Raw genomic sequence first — 27097 nt, forward strand, 5'->3', positions numbered from 1 at the left:
TTCCAGTTGTATATTGAACAGATTCACTTCCGCCACAACTGCGCAGGCGCGTCGGAGTCGATTAATCTGACAGAAGTTTTCATGACGGTGTTGTGGGCACCGCTGGAGATTTGCTCAGGTAGGTGGGCGGGGGCCCTAATAGCATCCCTGGACACATAAACGTTACAGGTAATGAGTAATGTGGTTTAGAAGATGAGAGATTGATGGGTAGGCCTTTTATGCATGTATCAGATAACGCGCAATGTTGACCATATCAGCCATTATAGCTCGCTAGCTGGCTAGCTATGATCATGTATGTAAAACGAGCTGAGACAGCAGCAGTGAAATGCGTATTTCTGCCTATTTTTGGTAAATACGCAGTAAGCAGAACTGCGAGGCGATGTAAAAAGGACATAGGTAACGTATTACTTTTAGTAATCTGTCTGACAAATAGATAAATATCTGTCCGCTAAAATGCAGTCCTTGGTATATTGTTGACATTACATCACATCGCCTACACTTGTACGCACGTGTATCACGTGAGAACGGTCAGGATTTTATTAGTGCAAGGAATAATGCATTATAGAAGCAAATCTGAAATCGGGATTCGAGTGAAACAGATTGATCCCATTTTAACCCCACCTTTATGCAGCTGCCAAAATTGTCCATGACGCGAGGGAAAATGTATCACCTACTTCAGTAGGATCAAGCTTGGATCATGTTGGATCATGCATCCGTAACCTTCTGTACAAAGAAATTGCTTATGTGATACGTTAAGGCACGAACACAATTGCATCTGTCTGTTGTAATTTAACTTATCCACCATCATGCTGCTGTGTGAAAGCAGCACATGGATGTCTATATATGTGCCGTGTGACATCGAGATGCTTTTGGACTTACCTAACCCTGCTGGTTACCAGGAAAATCCTGGACTCGGAACAAGTACCTGATCTGAATTTGAAACTGTTACGAAATTTTAAAAATGAAAAATGTTGAATTTTTCCCGAATTGAGTCCATGTGCTAGGAAATGGGAGTTTCCAGGAGGCAGCTCCTCTTAGCCACAGCATAGTCACAGAATATTCGCACCAAGCTGAAAGAAATGAAGGACAGATGTTTGGAATGAGTCTTGATCATTGGAAACAGATAACTTCCCGTCAGAACACAGTCTGCACCTTATAATGCACAAATGTATATGTATTTTTATTTTTATATTTTGAAACAAATTGTTGAAACACCCTCTCTGTTATATACACACATAGACTACATATATACATGTACACACTCTCTATAGATTGATTGATTGATTGAGTGAGTGAGTGAATTACCGTGTGTGTGCCTATATAACATGGTAATATGCATGTGTTTCAATAAATTTTTTGTTTCAAGGTATGAAAATAAATAATAAATTTGAGCATTAGAAGTCGCAGATTGACAAAGCCCTGACGGAAAGGTTGCAGTTCCTGATAAGCAAGATACATTTCATATATACAAGTTGAAACTATTCAAGCGAATTCATTTATAAATGCTCAAATTTGGGTGAAGAGAAGGTCTCTTTCAAGGTTTTTTGAAGTGTTATTTCAGCATTAGTGTACAAGCTGCTTTGTAGTTTCTCAAAGCGTATTTTCTGGCTTGCAGTTGACCAAAGCAACAGCAGCAATAACACAAGGTGACTAGAAGAGCTGGCATGATACAACATAACACAAGTCACCCTAACACTGGATCTTGTGCTGTATCTGTCACATCACAGCTTCAACCACTGCAGGGCTACTCATGAGTCAGAAGTAGTAAAGTACTTTATTTCTGAAATATGTTTATCTAACCACGGGATGAACAAAGTATTTGTTACTATTATCATTAGCCAAATTCACTGACATCTTTATTCAAGTGATTATACGAGATGCAAATATCAAAATGTTCCCAGTGGCAGTTGTTTCTAAAGTTTTCAGATATAACGCCGTCCCTACCCCACCCCACCCCACCCCACCAGACATCTAACCTTATGACCTCTGTTATTTGTTACGTGACTAGAAGCCAGATTCCGAACAAGTTTTCTCTTTTCACTATTGGGGGAGACCACCTGCTGAGTTGTGAAAATGTCCCAGATCTGTCACATGCTACCATCAAGGGTGGCTAGGAAATGTGAATGCATATTCTAAGTGATGTGTTTCTCTTCACACTATGAAAATATCTTTGGTGGGAAGTGTTTTTTTTTTGTTTGTTTTTTTTGCCAATTTCAAAAATTGTTGTTTTTCATAGTGTAAAATCACTCATATTGGGGTTTTAAAAATTCAACTTTAGAAGAATGAAAAACACTGACTTTCAACAAGGCTGTAATGAACAACTGCACGCATCAATTTGTGGATCTTTCTGCTATTTACTTTCAAGAAGGTGTTTTCAGAAAGGGTTTGCCCCTAAATCCTTGCTCTGAGGTTAAGATTTCATGATTAGATTTAACCTCTGTATTGTATTTGAATAACATCAACACAACATTTCCTTTTTTGTTCTCAGCTATCTGTTGCATCAAATTCCAGGTAAGAGACTTTCCACCTATCAATGTCTAAGTTAGGGAAGAGAATGTCTTCTAAAGTGTTTGGAATAAAATAAATATGACATTTTACAGGTATACCACGTATGAAATGTCTGCCTGGAATCAGCCCTGGCTACCTCAGGGGCTCCAGTCTCCCCAAACTCTCTGCCCAGAAAACAGTATTGTTATTTTAGTGCTGTAGCCCCAGGATTTTTAACCTTTTCTGATCTATGGACCGCCACCTAGACTCAGAGGCATCCTGGAGACCCCCATGATACATTAAAAAGGCCTTTGTTAAAAAAAAAAAAGAAATCCCAAATCTATTTATAGCCATTGCATATCAGATCTGGCCTGGGACCCCCTACAGTACCTTCAAGGACCCCCAGGGGGCTGTGAACCCCCTTTTGAAAACCCAGGCTCTAGCCCAATCAGAATTAAAGTGCTAAAAGGAATTAGCTAGAATTTTACGATGTATCCATGACAACTAAATGTGGTTTGAGCCTTTACTGAGTCAGTGCTGCACTGAGTTACCACCCCCTCCCCCCACCCCAACAAAAATTTCCAGAGCTAGGCCTGTCAGTAATATACATTTCAGAAATGTGAAACATCTATTTACAGCCTTTACTTGTCAACTCTACTCTGATACCTGGTCTCTCAAATTCTGCACCCTATTTTAGCCGTCAAGGCTTTAACTGGTGAATCAAGGTAAAGTACCTGCAGTTTGAATGGATGAAAACAAAAGAACATAAGAATCTATTATGGCAAAAGAGCTGGCTATTAAACCCATCTAAGCTTGCCATTTACCACCGAACCCTCTGGGTTATCCCCCGTTGATGTGTATGGCTGCAGGAGATATTGAATGTTTTATGAAAGGAAGTCCGGTTTCATGAATTTTCATGTGCTTCAGATTGGTGAGCAGGAGTCTGGGTGAAGGCAGAGAACATGGCTGTGGAGAAGCGTCTGGCGTTTTCCATTGTGCAGTTCCTACGAGATCAAACGCACTGTGGTGCCCTGAATTCAGATGAGCAGGAAAGCCTTGAAGGTAGGCTAGCATCAGACTTCTGCTTCCTCTGAGAAAAAAGGTCATATCTCTCTCGACATAATTCCTAACACGCAAACACAAAATTTTGGCCACTGCCCAGCAAAGATGTAATTTGGCAGAATGTTTGTTTGATGCAGGTCACTGCTGAGTAGTCACAGTGAGGTTGAGCTGAACAGTGAATGGTCATTCAGTTGGGATTGAAGTTGCATTGCCAACATATGACATTATTCTATCAGAAACAGGTTAGTGTATTGACTGTTACTTACCTGCCAATAGTAACATCTAAGGTAGCTCAAGCTGTTGGGCATTTGGAGTGCACTGGCATAGGCCAAATTTGATTTCCAGACCATGTGATGCATCAAAGCACCAACGGCTTGCATGCCTACAGCTGGATATCTCACTTTCCCATTTTGTTTTGTTGTGGACTTTTGGTGGTTGTTGAGTGGCTTTTTGAAAAAGGGGGCCTCAAGCATGTGGTCCACTGTATGATCTCATGTTGCTCAGTTGCGATACAGTGCTTGGAGACCACCTTCAAGATCAACTCCGGCGATAGCCATCTGGCCGTGCCGCAGCCCCTGACCGAGATCTTCCTCAATTCCATCTTTAAGGTGGGGATAGGAGCTACCAACCACGTGCAGTATTAAATATATGTGCATGTGCATAATATAATTTATAATAATATTGTAATATTCATGCGATGCAATATGGTAGCACACAGATTGTTATCAGTGCTGTGTTAATTCCTTCTGAAGTGGTTCTAGACTTTTCATTTGAGTACCCCATTCGAAGTCATTCACAGATTAACATTCCATGTTAACATTCCATAACATTGTCCACCCCAAAATGCCTATTTTATTCTTTAGGGTGTATCTTTCTTTTAAAATAGTTGCGTTTCCATATATTGTTAGCAAATTCTAGACTTAAAAATGCAGTTTCAAGTGCTAAAATTGATACAGGATATCAGTAATGTGCAGGTAACATGAATAACGTATTGCAAGTGAATCGTTCATGACTGACCTTTTACTCCTCTTTGTCACTTTTTCACAGAATGACAACCTGTCGATACCAGAAATATCTCCAACTGCTGAGGACACAGAGAGAGCAGAGCAACTCAAAAATGAAGGTGCCTTCTGCCCTTTCTTGCATGCAATTCTAGTGAAGGTGACATCACATCCAGCATAAATTATTGAAATCATTGTGTGACATAATTGTGACGTAACGCCTGAACTGCATTTCTAGGGAACAACCACATGAAGGAGGAGAACTACAGCTCTGCGGTGGAGTGCTATACAAAAGCCATTGACCTGGACCGAAGAAATGCAGTGTACTACTGTAACAGGTATGAGAAAATGGAGGAATAGACAATGTGCAATGTGTTTTAATACAGATTTTTTTTTTTTATGTAGCATCCTGTGGCATCTAGCAGGGGTTCTCTATAGAGTATTATTATTTTCATACTTTCACAGGACAGACTGAAGCACATGGCTTTCAGATTGCGATGAAATGTCACAAAAATTGAAAACTTGAAAAATGAACCAAAATAGATGCAGGTTTAGATCATATTTTGATATAACATGGCTGCGATGACATGCCACTCTGTTTGCTGGAGAGACTTCATTCTTGAAAGCTAAATGGTTGATTTATTTATGGTTTATGAATGAACTTGTGTCTTTGCTCTGCCCCTGGTCTTTGCTGCTCCCCACCCCCCCCCCCCCCAAAGAGCTGCCGCTCACAGTAAACTGGGGAACTACACAGAAGCGACTGGCGACTGTGAGCGGGCCATTGGGATCGACCCCACCTACAGCAAGGCTTACGGGAGAATGGGGTGAGTTAAGCCTGCCGGGGGCCGGGGGCCCGGGGCCCGGGGCTTCATGTGCACTGAGCTGTGTGGATTACTGTGTCTAAGTTTGAACGTAGCCATCAGCTGGGCTTGTGATGATTCACAGGACTTGTTTGTGTAAGGAATGGTCACAAATCATCACGACATGGTCGTGTAGACTCACAGTATTACATATGCTTTTCCCAAATTCGAGCAGGTTTTTCGATTGCATTGTCTAGACATGTATAGGTGCATTTTCCTGACCTGTGCTTTTATTCAGACATGGGAGGTTTGAAACTGAATTGGGTTTTCCAGTTGGCGTGTAATCTAGTTCTGTATGGTTTTCTAAAATGGTCAGAACATTTGTCGACTTTCCTGAGAGGCTGCTGTTCTCATCATGCGGACAGCAGTGTTCCCTCTCCGCTGTGGAGGAACAGACATGCTCACACAGTGCTCGTATTGTTTGTTTGTTGGGGGTTTTGTGGGGCCGTGAAAACATCAGGCTGGTCAGGTGGTTTATGAAGGCAGAGTCTCCCGCTGGACAGAAACTCTTGGTTATGCACACTGCAAAGGAGGCCTCAGGCGCAGTCACAAAATCTGTCGGCGTGAAACACGTGCACAGTCTCAGTCCGGCAGTGCTCAGAGAGAAGTTCAAGGGCAACAGAGGGACACCAATCTGCTGCCTTTGTGCCATTATTAGCATTAGCATTAGCATGTGCAACATTTACACTGACAGATCTCACAAGATAATTCATTTTCTTTTCTTCAGACTTGATTGCTGTAAGTTGGCCAGCTATCCAGCCCGGGTGTTCATGTTGGTGTTGAGTGTTGAACTCAATTTAATCCCTGCAAACATGGACGAACCCACCAAAATTGTTACAGCAAATGGAGTCCACAAACACTCTCTTGTTTTAAGACTAGGGATTTGTAGCAGACTCACAACTAAAATAGCCTTGTGTGAGTGAAAATAACTTCCCAGTCTGTACTTGCATTTTGGCTGCCATCCAGAATCCAGGATTATCACCTCCTTTTATATTTGCTTTCTTTGTGAGTTTAATGAGCAGGACCGACCAAGAGTGTTGACTGATGGAGATTTTCTGAGATGCACGGGGTTCTGATATTTGGCCTCCTATGGACAGGAGGTAGTGAGAGCCTGGACTGAAAGCAAAATGTCGCAGTTAACATAAATCCTAATTTTTATGTGTGCCTCACAAGAAGCAAGAGTGAAATTCCGCACGGTCCCTGGACACTCAGCGGTTGTGACATTTCAGACGCACAGAGCCGTCAGTGCTCTGTGCTATGTCGAGCCCCTGTGTTTGCGAGTGTTTGCCCACCAGCGGTTCTGTCAACAGGGCATCCTCCCAGCCACCACCAGCCTTGTGACAATGACAAATAGTCCTCTGGCTTTTCTATAGCACGGCAGCGATGTGAACTAAAATTAGGAGACCCATGCATTTGTATCCGGCTGAACAACTTGTGCAGGCTGAACAGCATGTCATCACTGAGATTGCATTACATTACATTTATTCGGCAGATGCTTTTATCCGACATACCAAAGGTCATTGGAACAGCTACAAAACGCAGGTCCGATAAAGTACAATACGCAAGTACAAAACAGTTATTCATAGCCATGAATACATTAAGTCCAATTCACACAGTAAACATTACTCTCTAACCTAACCTATGATAAGTCAAACTAGGCAAAGGAGGCATGACAAGCTACAAAATCAAGATAATAATCCAAAGTACAATATAAGTGCTGGATGGAGGTACATGTAACATGGAAGAGGGGGATTTAAGTGATAAAAATGATCCCAGATTGTGAGTGCCCCGCAGAGTGGTGATAGTTAGTTAGTCCAGATAATTCTGAAGAGATGAGTCTTCAGACCATGGTGGAAGATGGGCAATGACTGAGTGGCTTGTAGAGGAACAGGGAATTTGTTCCACCACTGGGGAGCTGGGGTGGAGAAGCTCCGTGGTAGGGACGAGCGAGAACCATTCACCCGGTTGGCAGGGGGTGAACCAAGAGATTTAGTGCATATGGAGAACAGCAGAGGCCCCAGTACAGATCCCTGTGGGACTCTCGTAACAAGGGGGTGAGGAGCAGAAACAGACCCCATCCAGATAACCTGGTTGGACCTACCTGCAAGATAGGAAGCAAACCAAGAGAGGGCAGTTCCAGAAATGCCCATCTCAGCCAAAGTGGAGATGAGTAGTTTGTGATTGACTGTGTCGAATGCTGCAGACAGGTCTAGGAGGATCAGGACAGAGGAGAGGCCTGAGGCTCTTGCAGTGGCAAGTGTCTCCGTCACAGTCAGGAGGGCAGTCTCTGTTGAGTGCCCGGATCGGAAGCCAGACTGGTGTGGGTCAAGCAGGTTGTTCTGATGGAGATAGTTGTTTAAGCACTGCTCGCTCAAGGGTTTTGGACAAAAAAGGCAGAAGTGATACAGGTCGATAGTTCTTTACATCAGAGGGGTCTAAGGTAGGTTTCTTAAGGAGTAGGGTAACATGAGCCATCTTAAAGCCAGTGGGAACATAGCCAGAAGCAAGGGAGGCATTAATGATAGAGAACAGATAATGAAGAATCTTGCCAGATATGGACTGGAGGAGTGTAGATGGGATGGGGTCTAGTGGACAGGTGGTTACACGACGAGTGGTCATGAGTTGGAGTAAATATGAGTCCTCCAGCATCTTGAAGGAGGTTAGTGTAGCCGTAGGTTTGTCCTGGGGAGTAGGGGGCATCAATGGATGAGCAAAGAAGTTCCGGATAATAGCCACCTTCCCCTCAAAGAAGACCAGAAAGTCATCTGCAGAAAGGGAAGAGGGAGAGGGGGGTGGAGGGGGAATGAATAGGGAAGAGAAGGTGGAGAACATTTTGCGTGGGTTAGAGACGCATGCACTGATCTTAGACTGGAAAAATGAAGTCTTAGCCGATGTGATGGAAGATGTGAAGGCTGCCAGCAAGGTGTGATATGAGGTCAGGTCATCAGAGGATCTGAATTTCCTTCACTTCCTCTCAGCAGCCCGTAGCAAGGTTCTGCTGGAGCATAGCGATTCAGTTAGCCATGGGCAAGAGGGTGATGATTGTGCTGGTTTGGATACAAGAGGACAAGGTGAGTCAAGAGATACGTATTGTGTTGACCCAGAGAACTACCCTTCCCATCATGCCCTTTGTGTTCCAGGCTGGCCCTGACCGCCATGAATAAGTACCCAGAAGCTATCACCTACTTCAAGAAGGCACTGGTGCTGGACCCAGAGAATGAGACCTACAAGTCCAACCTGAAGATAGCAGAGCAGAAGCAGAAAGAGGCGTCTAGTCCTGTGAGTAGGGTGTCGGTTCAGCAGATGGGAACAGCAGTCCCGATGGGACGCTGCCATTGGGCTCTTTATAATGGCTGATAGTACTGACCAGACCAGGGAAACGAATGGATCAGGCAATACGTCCTGATTATAAATATAATATATAGTCCTGCAGAGCAGTAGCTGCTGTAGGTTTATTAGATAGGAAGTCAACATTAATCTCCTGGGAGTTCTTGGATGTCAGAATTCCATTGATGTAAAGTAGCACCACATATACTGACCCCTTAATCCCATTCGGAAAGAGGTTTTAGGCAGTCAAGGGTCTATGCGTGCACTGCGGTTTGTATTGAATGACGTGAAGGAAACACAAGTCTCCTTAAGGGCTCAGGTTGCCCCGCTGTAACCATGCTACTTGACCATGCCCCCAATGTTTCTCCACCCTGCCTCTTAAAGAAGCGTAACCTCAAACAGCCTTACACAATCATCTGTGATTAATACTGCAGTCATAATGGTAGGCTGTCATGGCGGGCCCTCCAGATGGCGTTTAAGCAGGGGTTCCCCCTTTTAAGAATATTTCTGTTTTCCTGTTTTATAAATGAGTTCATTTTGAAACATTTATAGTGTGATTATATATCCTCAATAAATCCATTAAATAATATAATCACAATTTAGACAGGATTCCACGAACTAGTGTGTTTACTAGTGTTGGCACTACATTGCTTTGTGTTGTGGGTACTAGATTAAGGTGTCATATGTTTACCATGTCTCTGAGGTTGGTCCTCTGCAGGGCGGTCACTTTCAAGGGTTCTGAGATTAAGAAGAACTTGTATTTGGGCAGATGTTCAGTAATATTAAGTTACCCCTGCTGGGTGTACTCCTGGGCATATGGGCATCTGGCATATCACTTATGACTGGCTTTTTTTTACACCCAGCTGGTGCAGCCAGCCCCTGCTGTTATTTTACTGGTTGAAAATGAATGGAAGGTGCCAGTAGACATGCAAACTGTGTTGCCTGGGATGTGTCTTTCTACAGACGGCCACGGGACTGGGCTTCGACATGGCCAGCCTCATCAATAACCCCGCCTTCATCAGCATGGTGAGAATCCACACAAACCTGCGCTAACTGATCTGTGCCAACCACTCGCTCCTGGCCACAGGACCCCTGTGGGGGTTTTACTGCTTTACAGTGGGTTTTGCTTGCCTGGAGATCTGACGAACCAGGGTTTTACAGTACGACGTAGCTCCCTCTTAGTGCTGAATAGATTGCATGGTGCAGACCTGCATTAACAACAACAGGATCAGTGTGGCAATGTAACTATGCAGTTTTAAGTAATTGTATGCACTTTTAAAACTCATATGCTAAGCCCATGGTAAGGTTGTTTGTTGTCAATAGGCAATGCATTCAGTAACTGGCTTGGTCAGGACCATTTACTTTGTTGACATTGTACTTCCACCTAAGCACTTTGAGATGGAAAAAATGGAATAAATATTAATAATATTCTTTTTTGTCTTCAGGCTGCCAGTGTGATGCAAAACCAACAAGTCCAACAACTGTGAGTGCACAGGTTCTACTGTACTGGACCCAAGTTTTTCTAACATGGCATGGGTTACAGGCGTTTATCTTGATCACACACAAGTATTTTTTTTACCTGTATGTTGCAAGCATGTTGAAAATCTACAGTGAACAACACATTTATGTCACAAGTGCACAATTGCTGCCTCTTCCTGAGACTACTGTCAAGTCTTACCTATGTAGATAAACAGCTATAAGTATCATAGGTTAGCATAGTGGTAGAGCATTTTGAGCAGCGGCAATAAAAAATAGCCATAAAAACAATAGTGCTAAGACCATAACGCAGGGAGGTGTGACAGGGATGCTACAGGGAAAAGTGTTATCAAAGAGCACAAGTTTCATACATGCTGTGCACCATTTTGAATATCAATATAAATCCAACAGTCTAACAGTCAGATGGCTCTGTTATTGTATTATGGGTGGTAGCATGGTTACATTGGCATTATGTGTGGGTAAAAGAGGTGCTTTGCAGTGGCTGTTCTCTCCTCTCTGTTGGCAGGATGTCAGGGATGATGTCGAATGCAGTTGGAGGGCCAGCGGCTGGAGTGGGCGGATTATCTGACATTTCCAGCCTTATCGAAGCGTGAGAAGCTCCCCTTATCTGCCCGGCTCCATTTGCACAACGCCCTTTAGATTTTCAAGCACTTCACACTTTGATCCCATTTAATCACATCCATTAAATCCGTTCTTGATTCTTCATTCACTTTTGGAAAAAGAACATTTATGGAAAAGAAAGTTATTTGCAATAAAAATAAGTGGTTTGCCAGTCATTTATGCACACTCTCAGAACAGTCAGTATTTTATATTAATATTTATTTAACATGTTGATTTCAGTTATATGAAAATCATATCCAGCCTACATTCAGTTTATAAATATTATAACTATGCAATTTATTTCCAGTGGAAGCTAAAACACTTTTCTCCCTTAATCTAGTCAGTATTGGTCCGTCCTTGCTATAAGTAGTGCTGCTGGTTCTAACTGAGATTAAACTGGCCCCTGCAGTGGTCAGTGCTGTTGCTTGTTGTAACTAACAGACGCTAACTTGTCCCCTGCAGTGGTCAGTGCTGTTGCTTGTTGTAACTAACAGACGCTAACTTGTCCCCTGAAGTGGTCAGTGCTGTTGTAACTAACCAACGCTACCTTGTCCCCTGCAGTGGACAGTGCTGTTATAACTAACCGACGCTAACTTGTCCCCTGCAGTGGTCAGTGCTGCTGCTTGTTGTATTTAACAGACGCTACCTTGTCCCCTGCAGTGGACAGCAGTTTGCCCAGCAGATCCAGCAGCAGAATCCAGAGCTGATAGAGCAGCTGCGGAACCACATACGGAGCCGCTCCTTCAGCGGCAGCGCGGAAGAGCACTCCTGATCCAGACGGGTCTGTGATGTCACAGTGCCTCCTTTCCCGCGCATGCACACCTGCGACAATCACTGCCTCATTGAATACGGACACTGGAACTGCACGTTGTTAGAGCAGTAAAATAATCAGTGTGTCAAATCAACTCTTGACAGAGTACATTTTATCTGGAGTAGACTCGTACGAACTTGGTTAGAGCGAAGTGAACACGCTTTAAAGCATATGTTTTAAGACACACTCATTTCTGCTGACTTATAGCCGTTTGCAAATTCTGAGCAGGACATAAAACCCAAATGTCAATCAGGCGTTGAGTGTTGCAGTGTCTTACGTGTCAGCGTGGCTCTCTGCTGCATTTCCCTGCAGGCGAGAGAAGGGGAGGACGTACATGACTGCAGTCTCCACACCCATTCTTAAACAGCAGTTCCCCCGGCAGTGCAGGAGGGAAGCGGCGAGCTGGGAGAGGGGAGCACTTTACTGTGATAAACAGCTTTGGGGGAGAGGGGGAGGAAGGAGAGGGCGAAGCATTGCACACTGTTATCCAACACATTACAGAAACCCAACCAGCCCACAGAGAGAACTGGTCCCCCATCATATTTCACTGGTAACATTCAAAATGGTTTTTTATGTGTTTTTATATGTTGTTAGCAATGTGTGCCCTTGTGTCTGCTGCTCTTCCTGGGACTAGCTGTAAGTAGCATACAACAGCAGGGTAACATTTTCCTCTCACTGAAGTTTCCCATGTCAGGAGACGCCACTTTAGAATTAGTTTTGTACATTATTTCCTATATTATTTTAGGGAAGCAAAATAACAAAAAAAGGAAATGCAAGAACCGTGAATGTTGATCAGTAATTTTTTAAAGACTGGAGTAATATGAAATGATGAGTACATTATTCATAAAGACCATTACACATAAAGTAAATATTTAGCTATTTAATATTGTTAGATATTTAGCTTTCATACCCCGAGTGCCCTTGAAGAGCAGGTAGTTCTATCTTTTATTGTCAACACACCACAGGCTGAGTTTACTTCTATAACAAATATAAGCACCAGAATATTTAGTAAAGGTGGTGTATAACAGCTGAATAAATTCTAGGGTGTTAAAACATCTGTAGAAATCTACACTTGCTGCACTCACATTACTGTATCTAATGTTGCACTGTACATTGGCTGGCACATTTCTTGCCATTTTTCACTTTACCTCATATCAATGACTTAAAGTATAGAAAATATTAAAAATATACATTGCCTCAGCCATATTTATTTTGCATGCTCCTCAACAAGATCTGATGTTTGTACTATTGACAGTTAAAGGCTGAAAGGCTATGCTTGTGAAACAGAGGACTCAGTAAAGCATATGTATTGTCAGATTCTAAGTCTTAAAAAAGTATGTCAATAAAGTTGTCTTGAAATGAACTGTGGCCAAACATTATTCTTGAGTGCCAATATTCACCCCTGAAACAATTAATGCAATTTCACTACTTATATATCAATGTTTAACGCAACAAAAGTTGGAGACAAAGAAAAACTCACCAAATCTTGTACCAAAAGGTTTTACACAGCATTGGAGACTCATTTAAGTCAAGACCGCAAGAAATCAAGACCATAACAAATGCATATTTTTGTGTGATGTTTTGAATACATTGTTTAAACTGGAACTAGGGTTAATAAGACTTTTATTATCACTTGTTTGTACATTTAAAATCAGTGTACATTTCAACACAGTTAAAACATTCCACATTTTAAAACCTCGTTGCCTTTGAGATAGTTAGTAAAAGGGGATTGAGAGAGATGTGCAGGTTTCCACAGTTGGTCCTTCAAGATGCAAAGTGCCAGGGTTTGGGTTTCTGTTGGGTGGCTGGGTGGGGTCTAGCTCTCTGGGTTCATGTATGGACAAACTACACAGACTTGTGCAATGTCATCATATTCATATGTTCTTTTCAAAAACGTGTCTGTGAGCCTCAGTCCAGATATGCTCTGTAATAAAAAATAATAAATCATTAAGGGGCATAAATGCATGAAGGCAACTTGAAATATAGAGTCTACATAGACAAACTTTCTTTCTCATGGTGGCAAACAAAAAAGAGTGCACAGAGGATTTAGTAGCACAGTGTTTGGAATTCATTCATTGAATGGATGGATGGATGGTGTAGTCAAACCTAGTATCACAAATTTGAAGAAGAGTCAGAAGAAGGTAAAGAAGGTACTTTCACCCTTGCTGCACAAGGTTCTTGGGTTTCCCTCCGGTCTTGGAGGCAGTGTTTTCAGGATAAAGTTACAGTATGTTCTCGGCATAGCTCTTAAATACTTGTTCCCACTAACTTCAGAGCACAAAGCCCTTTCTGCCATATTGCATATTTATATGAAATCTGATTCCTGAAATGACTGTAAACTGCATTTTTAATTTACTATGTTGTTTATTGTCCCAGTAGCTGTTAGTTGATTATAATTTTCAAATGACTGGGTAGGATTTTTTTATTATTTATTTAGGTGGCACGTCTTTCACACTCACCTGCAGTCCCTGGACTGAGGACAGGACCCTGAGGGGGAGGGAGAGGGAGGAGCTGGGGCTCAGTTTCCCCAGCTGCCGCCCCGAAACGCCGCACCAGTGGATGGAGCAGGTGTTGCACATCTCCAGCACCAGGTCCATGGTCCTCTCGCTGCAGGGGAGACACAGCACAGCCCAAAAGCAGGGCTCAGAATCCTCTCACAGACAGGGCTCTACTCAGCTATCGTATGGAGGCTCTCTGCAGTTAGAAACGCGCGGGACGACAGCTGTGGTGTTTGTGGCATAACAGCTCTTTACCTGCAGTTAGTGATTTTACAGGTGATGTCGAACGGCTCCTCTAAGTTGACTGTGTCAGGGATCATCTCAAGGGAGAGTCTCACGTCTCCATAGCCAGGAGCCTTAGGGCACAGAGGATGGACACAGTCCATTTCAACCAAGTGACTCTGATGAAGATCTGCAGACACTTTTAATCGCACACAGCAAATTCACAGAATGATCAACCTGAGGCTGCCACACAGATGAACCGGCTGTTCCTACAGTTTACTCCACATCAGTTAACTCCTCATTACTCTGAACAAGATCACCCGTTCATACCTAAGCTCCTAGAACAGTACCCATCATGCAAAGCAGCGAGACCATTTACCATTCTTTGGAGCTGGCTGGTCTGCAGCCGGCCTCTCTCCCCTAGGTTGGTTTTCCAGACAATGTCCAGTTTTCCGATCACCGTCACGCCCTTTATCACCCCGGCCTTCTCTGCGAACTCCGGCTTTGGCTTCAGGCAGTACAGGTACTGTCGTGTGTCCATAGGCTGCAGGTAGGACATCTTCCCAAATGTGGACGCCCTGAATATCATAATCAGTAACTATGGAGGACAACTCAAAACCACTGAATTATAGATCAGATACTGGGTGGTCAGAAGTCTAGTCAGGAAAAAATAAATAAATAACTGTTAGCTTGGTCATGCAATGTCATGCAATAAAGTGTTACAGTGATTAGGTCTTTTTGTAGGCCAACCCGCACGTTTTTTTCATGGGTTCCCTCGGCAGATTTCCAATGCTGTTCCCCATAGGGGTTTCGTTTTATGCCGAAAATAAGGTCTGTGGTTAATGTATGGCTGAGAGGGTTTCGTGTTTTGTTCTACGAGATAAATCACACACATCAATATCCCAACCGTGAACTTTGAAGCCGTTATGTGCTTTTAAAAAGTAAGTTGGTAACAAGTTGCTATACTGAAACTACAACAATGGTCGCATTTCTGGCAACTGCCACTCAAGTTTCCATACTAGCCCGCCTGCATGCAGCAACCGTTGTAGTTTCAATATAGCAACTTGTTAGCTACTTACTTTTTTAAAGCACATAACAGCTTCGAAATCCACGGTAGAGATTTAAATGGGCGTAATTTATCTCGTAGAACAAAACGTGAAACTCTCTCAGGCTTACATTAACCGCAGACCTTATTTTTTTATTTTGCAGAAAACAAAATCCCTATGGGAAAATGCATTGGAAATCTGTCAAGGGAACCCATTGCTCAAAAATGCAAACTTATTTCCGGGTTATAGGACTACAAACTGCATTACTCAACAGACTGATCTCTGAGGATCAGTTTGTAGAATCTGCCAGATAAAGCTTCTGACTGAAACACAGACAGGATGAAACCAGCTCTGCTCCTTTACCCATCATCCCCTGAGACCACTGTGTTGAGCTCCGAGACGTTGTACATCATGGACGGCTCCAGGGACACCTTCTCCATGAACATAGGAGAGGTGGTGATGTTCTGGATCTGGGCCTCAAGGAAGACCTCATCTGTCTGTAGGGTAGGGTCAGAGCATCGGTTATGGTCCCTGGAACCAGAGCTGACCCCCTCCATCCCCCGTTCTACAGGTAGACTGGGCAGTACCACCTTGTTTCACCTGTCTAGAGACTCCTGCTTCCCTGTCTACAGATTCATTATTTCACCTTCCTTCATTCTGAATGCCTGAGTTGGACATTTAGTGAGAGGACCGTAAGAACACCACTAATGAATGACAGGCACTTACTAACGTCTCAGTGAAATCAAAAAGTTAAGTTACGGATTCATCATACTCTTCCAAGCAGGCTTTGAAAAGCATACCTCTGGGAACACATCCCTAAATTTATTCCCTTAGGCATGAAGCTAAACTGGGTTTAAAGTTTAAAAGGTTGAAGGACCTAAGAAAGATGTTACTGCTCAGTTCACCTTCAAAATGTGGATTAGTATTTTATTAAAACGTGACAGAAGGAGAGTTGAGATTAGTTCATGCCTGCAATTCAAAGTCTAGTTATAAACAAAGGAAAAACAGTCCAATTTTGGGGGGAAACTAGTTATTACTGTACAATCCAGAGTACACTTGAACCTTTCACATGCAGCGTTTGTCAATCAGCCAGCGTTTAAGGTTTAAATATCCCTCAAAAAATACATCTAAATACTGAGCTCTCCCAGTGTTAAGGACAGGTAACAAAGACCCCTAGCATGACAGTGACAGGATTCGGTAGTAATCAAGACCGCACACTCTGCCCTAAGACTTAGTACTGTAAAACAACACATCTGTTCTCTCTCTCAGTCCAAATAAGAGATCTATTCTATTCTTCAATAAACTGTATTTACAGCAATATTTGATTTTGTCTGCTTAAAAAGTCTCCTGATGTTGATTCTTTAAAAACATATTTGCTTCAGTTACATTTATCCACATATAAAACTGAACATATCCTTAGCAAAAGATCCAACAACAATTCTCACCACAGGTAACTGATGAATGGCTGAATTTTAGAACCTGGCTTTTTCATCTTGGTGTCATGGCATACGGCATGTGAGTTACAAGCCCCTTCTTCTGAATCAGACCCGCCTTGCAAGGTTGCCCCAACAATCAAGGAATTTCAGCAGGGTTGATTGATTGACTTGATTTGCATCCAGCCACCCCCACAGATTCACCCCTCCCAGGCGATTTTTTTCCCCCACCACTGGTTCCTTTCATCACCCGTGCTTCCCGCATCCAGAAAACGTGTGTATTTTAAGACTGAGACTGCAGTCGGCAGGAGGGAGCAAGCGTTGAGGGGAAAACAAGAGCAAAGGGCAGGAACAGTGAAAAAGCATCGTGTCACTGAGTCACAAGCACGATCAATTTACCGTGACCCAGGCTGAGGAACACAAGGGGCCTGGAGTGTCATTTAAACAAATGACAAATGGGTGCTCTCGCCCCAGCCCCCCCCCCCCCCGCCCCAGCCCCCCCTCAAGATGCTTTTTCACTATTTCACCCTGTGTTGAGGCTCAAAGGCTCCACAGTTATGCTGCAACAAAAGTGTTTTGAAAAAGCAGAGAACAGTTAAAGCAATGAAAAGGAAAACAAATTACCACGGAACTGAGGTCACTCTAATGGAGAAAATGAAAGAAAAGAAACATTAGAAAAATGAGGGTTATGTGCTACGGAAAATGACAGTGCATCTTTACCTTCTGGCTAAACAAAATGCATTTGGTTATATAATACAGTAAACCAAACAATGAATGGCTACAATATTATAAAACAATGGCAAATAAATTCTGCAGGTGAAATGCAAAACTATAAGGCACATAGCTTTAACTGGACCGCCAGGAAATACAAGCAAATTTTTTGAAATCCATTCAAAACTGGTTGTCACTCGATAGAACAAAAAATATAAAGAAAAAACACTGCAGATACACAAAAAAAACTGCCAGGTCTTTTCTAGAAAGGAAATCAAATAAGTTCAACTCAGACAGGAGTCTCATTTGTTTCTTCATTGTGTGAATGTGTGCTCCAGACAGACCACCAAAATATCACTAGTAGTACCATGCCGGCTTATTTGGGGTTGTATTCTATTCACCAAATTATTACTTCCATTGAACTTCATTTATTAATGTATAGATATCTTCTGTTTACTCTAAAGTGATACGTTTGAAAAATCTAAAATCCTGGCTATGAACAAAAGGCTAAAGGGGTGAGGGAGTAGATGTGAAAAAATAAAATATGAAAAACAGGAAAAGCCAAAGTAAAAAAAATATCTGCTTTTAAAAAAAGTCTGTGAATATCTGCATCCAATAACAGCGGCTGCGCTGGCCATTCTCAAAGGCCACAAATGACAAAGCGACAAAGGAACAAACACCGAGAGAAAATCCCACACAGGCAGGCAGTTAAGTGGCCAGCTCACCTCTGCATTGTAGAACTTGGTCTTCACATCCAGGGGCTTGAGTACCTGGTTTAAGAGAGATTGCAAGCTGAAGGCTGATTTCTCCGGCTGCTCCGTGCTGCCGCTAAGCTCCATGCCGAAATGGCTGTGAGCCGTGTCCCGTCCCTTTCATTAACCGACTCAAAGCCAGGCGCTTGGAAATGGTCTCCGGCTTATTACCAAGCACAGGTCGACTACATCCCGACTAAGAGCATTTGGGAAGTCTTTCAGTAGATGAGAGCAAGGGGGAAAGGGGACTGCGCTTCTGAGGCTTCTGAGCACAGCCACTCCCATCACTTTCCCAGTTCAAACTCAAAGCTCGGGTGCAAATTGCTTTCCTCTCTGCCAAGGACTTGCTAAATTGTTAGGGGGTGAAGTCCAGACCCTCTGCAGTGTAACACATGGGGGTATAAAAAGACATTAACTTCAACAGTACCTGAAGATTAAAAGCCTCCAGTGCTAAATAAATGTTTACTCGACTAATGTCTTACCAGAATGTTCCTGCCTGCTTTTATTGACATGGATTAGTTACTATTTTTTTTATCCCCAATTTTTATCCCATTTTCCCCCCAACCCCAAACTCAACTGAACTTGTTGATCTCCCACCAGCAACACTTTTTGCCAACTTCAGGAGGAGATGGCAGACACATGACTCCTCCGATTCACATGATGCCTATACTTGCTATTTTCCAAATTGCAGATGCTGCACCACCAATCATATACTGCCCATGCAGTCAGAGGATAATGAGGTCTGCATATTCTTGGTTTGTGAGTCTGCAGGTACCTGGTCTAACCAGGAGTGGCCGCTACAGAGCAATGAGACCAATGGAACTAGCTAGCTCACCCCCTATCATTCCCCGGTGAGGCTGAGCTAATTGCTGGCGTGCCAATGCAGACCTCCAGCCATAGCCAGCAATGGTGCGACTGAGACTCAAACACCCAGTCGCAGGGCTTGCGCATTTGCTGCGGAACGAGTGTCTTTACAGCGCGAGTCACCCGGAGGCTGTGCCACAAGATAGCGACTAAGGATAAGGACACAATAGTTTCAGGCTCACCTGAAATTTGAAGAATTTTCTGAAGTACAGCTTCTCCCCGGTCTGAGTGGTGTAACTGACTGCACAGACCAAGCTAAATAACATACACACACACAAAGTTCAGCCATTATGCCTCTCTACATCCAATATGCTAGGTGGTGTCACAGAGTATTTTTCACAATGATGTGTCCAGTTTCATAGGACTGAAACATGCACAAGGAGTCTGGAATAAGATTCAGAGCAATGATCCAGCAGGTTGCGGATTTGAAGCCGAACACACAAAACTGACAATAAAAACACAAAACATTTTTTGTTGAGACAGAATACACAGCACATAGACTTGTATCACTCCGGATAAGTGCCAACACTAAGCCAGTGAACAAGGGCGCACTGTTAGCAAAAAGGACTCACATGTGGGTTCCGATCTCCTTCACTTCATGGTGAATGACATCGTCGATGCAGCACTCTGGTTTTAGCTCTGCGACAGCTGAATTGGACGCGGACAGGTTCAAACGCTGAGAGCTGGTCTGCAGGTCTGCCTGCAAGACAGCACAACAAAGCCACTATGTTATATCTGTACCATTAAAAAGGACAATTAGGCATTAGATACATACACATAATATGCACACAGTGTTGCCTTGGTGATAGGGAAGGCTCCTTATAAAAAGCAGTTAGACCTGAACCAAACCCCGTACTGTGGATTAGACTGAACTAAAGCTCTGAGCTGGCACAGTGTTGTTGTGATCCACACAGGAGTTCAGGGTGGTAGGGAACAATTTTCCATGCCATGAGTCAAAAAACAATCCAAGCCAGGCAACTGAATGGCAGAAGGAAAGTTGCAGCATTCACAGATTTTCACAACTGTTTGTGTTTAAAGTATAAATATGCTATTCTTTGTGATTCACACACTTTTTTGAAGTTCCGCTTGATCACCTTTTAAGGGGTCAGTCAATCATTTTCATCCTGTTGACAAATGGTGCAGTACATCACAAAAAGGTGACTCACTGACTGACAGTCTGATTGACTGAAGGTAAAATGAACTGCAACGGACTGAAATGCCATTTCTTTGATTCCTGTGAAAATGGCCTGTAGGTGTAGAGGATAGGAGTGCGCAGACGTCTTGTTTGTACAGTGAGAATTCAAGTGTCCTGAAAATATTTCTCTTTAAAGATGTGTGTGCCATCTGGCCCACTCGCACGCTGCTGTGGCTCAGAGCTCTGGCCACATCATCGGCTGCCGGGCCGACATTACAAACTCCGGAATCCGACCGGAGCCTCTCTTTAAGGAAGAAGAGTTGTGTGCTTTTACAGGCACGAGTGCAACAGTTTCCAGCACTCTCTTTACCTTCACCAATATGTCCTTGACCACCTGGGGGCTGTCGTTGTGTACGCTGATGTAACTGGAAAAGGTCTCACCCAGGAAGATGTTACTATGCACAGGAGAGGGAACACATGAACACAGTCGCAAACAGATCAAAAGCAACATTGCCCAATGAATGAAATATTACTACAACATCTAAATTTACATTCATATTAAATTATAGGCAATTATCTGATTCTCTTTTACAATTGGTGCACAAAGAAAAGGCCTCGATTTATAAATCACAAACATGTCACGTAGCAATTAATGAGCGTCAGGCCATAACATACTGGCGATATGTACTCCATTGTCACTATAACCAACATATGGAAGGAACGGTAGTGAGGGTTTTAAAAAAAATATTATTCGGGTGGTGGGGGGAGGGCAGGTTAATACAGGAGAGGAAGGGGAACGGGAATCGGAGTGGAAAAGACTGGAGAATCAGCGCGGAGAAGTGGAGAACGCACCTGTACTACTTCTATCCTACAAATAAAAATCATCATCACCACAATAAGAATGACAAGAATGATTTATCGAACAAGAATGATTTCTCCAAAGCCAGGACCACCCAGGTCCAGCTAAACGAGGCTAAGCTCTTCTGAGTTCAGAGATGAGATCTCACACGAGGAAGAAGCAATGCCTGGTGGCCTTTCTCAAGCTGTTACTGAAACCTACAGCCCCCACGCACAGGTAGTCAGATAACCCTGCTGTACCCAAAATTCTGAGGAAGCGTGAGCATCTCTCCAAGTGTCAAGGTCTCTGCTCCCTTAATGGTGGAGGGGTCTTCCTTCATGAGTCGACCAAACAGGTCACCTGTGAACATGTGTGGAAAGAGACTGTAAGGCACAAGCTGCCCAGTATTAATAAAACAGAACAGAACAATTGACACATTTGTCAGTTTAGCCTGTAAAGACATTTTAAAGGGAGCACATTGAGTGATGTAAATTGCATATTACCATATTAAGGCATGCAAAAGCAGGCAGACAGGTGCATACTCACATTCACACACACACAAAACACTGAATGATATAAATGAATGATTAGCTTATATGAGCATTGAGTAAATATATACAAGGTGTTGACAATATGGCCCCCTTTGAACCCCAATGATGCACACCGTTCTGTCAGGAACTTGACACTTTGGCCATCTGGTTACAAGACCAGCATTTCCACATATTCTACATAACCAATCCATGTGTACTGGAATGGGAAAAGCTGACCCAAGATGACACATTTACCTATGCTGGCACAGCTGACCCAAGATCACACATTTGCTGATTTTGTAGCTGGTGGATCTTGATGGGCATGCTCCCTGATTCTACCCAGAAATATTTTTGGACACTGTCCAAAACCTGGGACAATGATAATCGCCTGGGATCAATATCAATATTCAGACTGTGGAGCAAAATCTCAGGCTGAAATACATTTATCTTCTGATGACAGTATCTGTATGAGGCTCCATGCTGCTATAAAATATTTTTACATCTTTATATTTCTTTGCATATAAAGTTTGGCAAGACTTTTTGTTTTTCATTGTTCACTCAAAAGACTTGACTTTAACAAGCACCCACAGACTAGGCACATGTCGAGTATGTCACCTAAATTTGAATGATATGTTGTTTACAAAAAATAAAACAGGAAATGTGTTTGAAGTGCGGCACAAAATACACGCATATGTTTTCTCCACTGACTATCATATTCTTAGAACTGTGTCTCAATTTCACATGAAATATGTATTCATCCCATTCCTCCCCAATAATATAAATAGCCAGCGAGTAGCGACCCTACCCAGAAATGTCATGTCATGATGTATGATCTCTGTGAGTTCCAATTACCAGTTCTATGATCACGTTACAGCAAGCTGGATTTCAGTACAAGGGAAAACAAACACTATAAATCTATGTCAGAAACTCAGATGCTAAATTTGGGCCCTGTGTCCTTCCAGAGCTGCCCAGTAAATCACCTTCTGCTTAAAGAGGCTGAAACTGATACAGCTTTATCACAAACGCATTGGCAAATAGGTTTATGTATTGTGTTGATAGTGACATATTTATCGGGAAGTGCAGAGTCACTTAAACCACACTTACATATTTGTACACTATTTGCAAACATTAAATGTTCATACAACACTAAGGCCCCTTACTTACACTGTTGCCATGATGCATGCACTCTTATTTCTAGTAGGGTTGCCAAGTCAACTTGACACTCTTTTATGTACTTCATCCAAGCTGCTGTGTAAATCTTCACATGATCACTCAGCACTTAACAAGCCAAGGTGGACCTGAGAAATCTACTCTGAACAGCGCCTGCAAGTTTGCATTCGCCCTCGGCACTTAATTGCCAATTCAAACAATGGAATCAAGAGAAGCAGATGCTCTGATGTAGGATACCACTGGCAGACCGTTGTCCTCCGGCACCGGTGAAATTCCGTTTGCCCCCATAAATTATGGTGATTACCTGGAAGGTCTCTGTCCTCGCATGTCACCGGCATGTTTGTGAAGAGCGTCGGTTTCGTCAGCCGCATCACTGCAGGAGGCAAACGAGACGGAGGATTTACAAGCTGGGGTCAATGCAGCAGTCAAAAGCCATGACATGGTTTCCGTGACCGGTCAGATGGGTTTTGGAGAGCAGCTGACCATTTCACTTTCACTCAGCTCGGAATGAAAAGGCCAGCTAGACAGTTCTCTGAAAAATCTGATCAGAGTCACTCCATGGAAAATGGACTAGGCTGTTGGGCCTGTTCCTCAGAATCCCTTCATTTTTAATATATATATATACACCTTACCCATCTCTACAATAGAATAAAATATTACTGTTTTTATCCCCTTGGGGCAATTTCATACAGGGCAAATCAGCAATGCACAATGTGTAACAGTTGACACATAACAGACAGACATAAATAAATCAATGAAATGGAGATCATTAAGTGTTCATTCCTTGTCAGTTCTTGAATAATTAATTAATAAAGTGGATGGCACAATGAATGAATGCTTTTTCAGTCTGTTGGTGGAGCATCTAGGGCAGTGTAGAAGATGGCCAACAGTTCAAACTATGAATGACAAGCATGTGTATAATCGTCCATGATGTTGTGAGCTATGTTTATTGTCTGTTGGTTGTCGAACGATGATAGAGATCTGGGGAACGTGTCAATTATTTTAGGGGAGGTATTAAGGATGGATCAGACGCCATTTATGTTTTTGACCGAAAGGATTGATACCAGCATGTGAATGAGAATGAGAGGATATTCTCAATGAAAGCCCTGTAAAAGTTTGTGACTTAATATGACCCCAACAACTCTTATTTTGTTTACATTTACCATACCTTACAAAACTGTATTATTATTATTATGTCATTGAATTTACAAATATCATACTTTATGAAGCAGATGTATCACAGAATAAAATTGTTAGTCAAAATTCTTATGATTTGGACCAGGAGTTTCAGAGATTGGCAGGCCATAGTTAAGTTTCTTTCTAGCTATATTAGTCTTCACTGAAAAACAAGAGATGTCCAAGCCTAATAAATAAATTCTAAAATCCCTCCATGCTGTCAAAATCATGTTTACAATTACCTTAGGATTGAATGACTGTCTGCAAATATCAAGGCTATATATGATACCATTTAACATACACAGTACAGCATACTACTGTGACAGGTTTTATTCTTTTGGTATTAAAGTTATTTCTGGGCTATACATCTTGATGACATTTGCTATTTTAAAATAATTTTCACATATAAAGTGTTACACAGTCATGTGTCAGTCATACTAGCTATTGGAGTGACTGTTTGGCACCTAGGACAGCAGAGGTTTGGAAGAGTCAAGTTTAGTATCTAGAACTGAGGTTCGTATTCTGGCCGCCACCTAGACATTAAACGCATCTTTGAACCATATAGTTAGATGAGCTTCATCAACTAAACCCATACTTTCATTCATGCATATTTTAATTTACCCCTTTTTTGAAGAACCTTAGAACTCTTCTGACAACACTAACAGTTCCTGTTTTCGACATTCCTTGTTGCTGGCAACTGTTTTAACATCCGAATCACTAAACGCTGACACTTTTGAATATTCTTTCACACATTAACACCTCAATGAAGTAGCAAACCAACTTCGAAGTTATTAAATCAAATGGCACGGACCTCATGGGTCTCATTTGAATGATGGCCATGCCAAATCCAGACGGCTCAATCGTGTGGCTCTTGCAAGTGCACGACGTTCACCTCTGCTACATTCTGTTAACCAGTATGTTGACATGTAGGCCTAATTCTTGTGTCGCCTGCTAATTTTGTCATTTTAACAAGCTAAGCAGAGGAGACCCTCTAGAGCACTGCTGCAGCTAGCAAACAAAAATGACTACTTATATTCAACTCAAAATAGGCTGTTTAGTGGGGAAACAATGATTGCACTAAGGCAGGTTAGATGGCCGAATTAAATTATATCCTCTACTTATGTGGATATAGCCAGCCTGTCAAACAAGCGATTACCGATACAGTTATATAGTCAAGTTATGGAAAATTAATGACTGAACTGCTGCGCATTCCCTTTCCAGCCATCTAGTTGACGTTCTAAGACAAATCCAGCCTTTTGTGTCAATGATTAATGTCATGATGCAGGCTGGTAATGCAAAATAACAAATTCATGCCTGTGGCCTTTGGTTTAAGCTATAAATCCCCCTTAGCCACTAGCTGAAGCGTGTTAGCTTAGGCTTAACAACATTTCAGACATCCACACCGTGACAGTAAGTTACTGCACGACCAAATCTCTAGGCTGTCAAATTGCCATTACAGCTAGCCTTGCTAGCCAGCTACCTAACGCGATCCGGTCTTGTACTGTCATCAGCACTTAGCTACTACGCCTTTCCAATATGACATTCTGAAACATTAGTTGACTAACAAGCGACATGTTGTAATTACAAGTTTAATAACGCAGCTTTACTGATGTTGCAACATCGTAGCGATGTGTTTACATTCGCTAAATTACCCACCAGTCAAAAACTCAATGATGCGCCTGAGCTAGCGAGGCAACCATAACGCTCGACATACCTAGCTAACGTTAGCTACCATTTAAGTTCAGTTACTCGCTTGTCTATTTAATAAACAATGTGATGCAAACAAAATACCTTTTAAAGCGAGTAGCTGCTCTTGTTTCGCCTGATTGACATCCATTTTTTCATAAATTAATTTGAACTTTCACCCGCATTATCAGCTGAGTACGGAGCATGGAAAGGGACATAACTCTCGATTCTCGTTTTAAGGGTCATGTCTGGGTATGTCGGTATACGAAGGTATTGAAGGTGCAGTACCGCCAGCTGCTGGACAGGAGTGTACAGGTTGAACGCTCGACGACAAAAAAGAAAAGCTTTTCTCATTTACGCAGGAAAATGTCTAAGCATGTAAGTGATTATAGAATCGTTTCCGTATTTTGAGTAATATAATAGTGAATTATATTTTTCTTGCAGGTAGAATTTCTGTGCTTGGAAATCTGCCAAAATTGTCTAAATTAATTTACATTTTCTCTTTATTATTGGATGAGGGGCCAAGTACACAGTGGCACAGCTTTCAGATAGTTGCTTCCATCAGTGCTGGTAAAATGCATAAATAGGAGAAGAATGACCACAGTCCATAATCAAGTAAATTATGTGGGTGAAATTACTTTCTACGGCAGACATACTCAATCACATCTCTTAATTATGCTACAAATACATACAGATGGGTGACAAATGAAAGGAAAAACCAACATAAAGTCACTTAGTAAGGTGTTTGGCCACCATGAGCCACCAGAGCAGCTTCAATGGACCTTGGCACACATTTTTAAGTCTCTGGAACTCTGCTGGAGGGATGGAACACCATTCCTCCAAATGATATTCCCTCATTCGGTGTTTTGATGATGGTGGTGGACAGCGTTGTCAAACAGTTCTGTCCAAAATCTCCCATATGTGTGTTCAATTGGGTTGTGATCTGGTGACTGCAAAGGCCATAGCATATGATTCACATCATTTTCATACTCATCAAACCATTCAGTGACCCCTTGAGCCCTGTCGATGGGGGAATAATGTTAGGGTAAAGCTGATCACTCAGAATAACTTTATATTGACATTTGTATTGACATTTGTATCAAAGGGGACAAGTGGACCCAAACCATTGCAGGAAAATGCGCCCACAGCATAACAGAGCGACCAGACCCCCTCATAGTTGTCAAGCATTCAGGCCTGTACTGTTCTCGTGGTATACACCACACATACACTCGCCCACTCGTCGAGGATATGGTGAAGGATGGTCATCTTACCATATTGCTTTTTTCCACATCTTTGTTGACCAGTGCATATGGTTTTCGCACCACTGAAGTCTCAAATGTGTATTTGTCTTTGTAATGAGTGGTTTATGCACTGCAACTATACTATTATAT

General features: G+C 42.5%; 2 protein-coding genes across 4 annotated transcripts; one reads left to right on the forward strand and one right to left on the reverse strand.

Annotated features, from left to right (window-relative positions):
• The first annotated feature begins 23 nt into the window (after positions 1–23).
• Positions 24–13008, forward strand: sgtb (small glutamine-rich tetratricopeptide repeat (TPR)-containing, beta). Of its 2 annotated transcripts, none has more exons than XM_035390862.1 (13): positions 24–118; positions 2489–2511; positions 3415–3549; positions 4054–4157; positions 4597–4672; positions 4789–4888; positions 5270–5374; positions 8551–8689; positions 9701–9763; positions 10183–10220; positions 10740–10823; positions 11495–11615; positions 11958–13008. In XM_035390862.1, exons 3-12 carry the CDS (start codon positions 3450–3452, stop codon positions 11604–11606), a joined length of 921 nt encoding a protein of 306 aa, XP_035246753.1. In that variant the 5' UTR covers positions 24–118; positions 2489–2511; positions 3415–3449; the 3' UTR covers positions 11607–11615; positions 11958–13008. The 2 variants fall into 2 exon arrangements, with proteins under 2 accessions (XP_035246753.1, XP_035246754.1); XM_035390863.1 differs by having other exon boundaries at positions 111–168.
• A 243-nt stretch (positions 13009–13251) lies between these two features.
• Positions 13252–25958, reverse strand: trappc13 (trafficking protein particle complex 13). Of its 2 annotated transcripts, XM_035390859.1 has the most exons (13): positions 25812–25958; positions 23149–23217; positions 21405–21504; positions 20677–20761; positions 19744–19871; positions 19354–19426; positions 18281–18325; positions 17469–17486; positions 15775–15908; positions 14745–14943; positions 14399–14499; positions 14105–14252; positions 13252–13569 (listed from the first exon to the last, which is right to left on the reverse strand). In XM_035390859.1, the coding sequence occupies exons 1-13, from the start codon at positions 25855–25857 to the stop codon at positions 13462–13464; spliced, it is 1254 nt and encodes a 417-aa protein (XP_035246750.1). In that variant the 5' UTR covers positions 25858–25958; the 3' UTR covers positions 13252–13461. The 2 variants fall into 2 exon arrangements, with proteins under 2 accessions (XP_035246750.1, XP_035246751.1); XM_035390860.1 differs by lacking the exon at positions 17469–17486.
• Between the last annotated feature and the right edge of the window lie 1139 nt (positions 25959–27097).

Source organism: Anguilla anguilla, chromosome 14 (genome assembly GCF_013347855.1).
Source record: "Anguilla anguilla isolate fAngAng1 chromosome 14, fAngAng1.pri, whole genome shotgun sequence".
Lineage (NCBI taxonomy): Eukaryota > Metazoa > Chordata > Actinopteri > Anguilliformes > Anguillidae > Anguilla > Anguilla anguilla.

Coding starts and splice junctions, on each gene's coding strand:
- sgtb (XM_035390862.1), top strand. CDS start 3,450: ATGGCTGTGGAGAAGCGTCTGGCGTTTTCCATTGTGCAGTTCCTACGA. Junction 3,550..4,053: donor TGAGCAGGAAAGCCTTGAAG/GTAGGCTAGCAT, acceptor CATGTTGCTCAG/TTGCGATACAGTGCTTGGAG. Junction 4,158..4,596: donor TCCTCAATTCCATCTTTAAG/GTGGGGATAGGA, acceptor ACTTTTTCACAG/AATGACAACCTGTCGATACC.
- trappc13 (XM_035390859.1), bottom strand. CDS start 25,857: ATGGATGTCAATCAGGCGAAACAAGAGCAGCTACTCGCTTTAAAAG. Junction 23,218..25,811: donor GCAGCTACTCGCTTTAAAAG/GTATTTTGTTTG, acceptor TGCCTCCTGCAG/TGATGCGGCTGACGAAACCG. Junction 21,505..23,148: donor CGAGGACAGAGACCTTCCAG/GTAATCACCATA, acceptor ACATGTTCACAG/GTGACCTGTTTGGTCGACTC.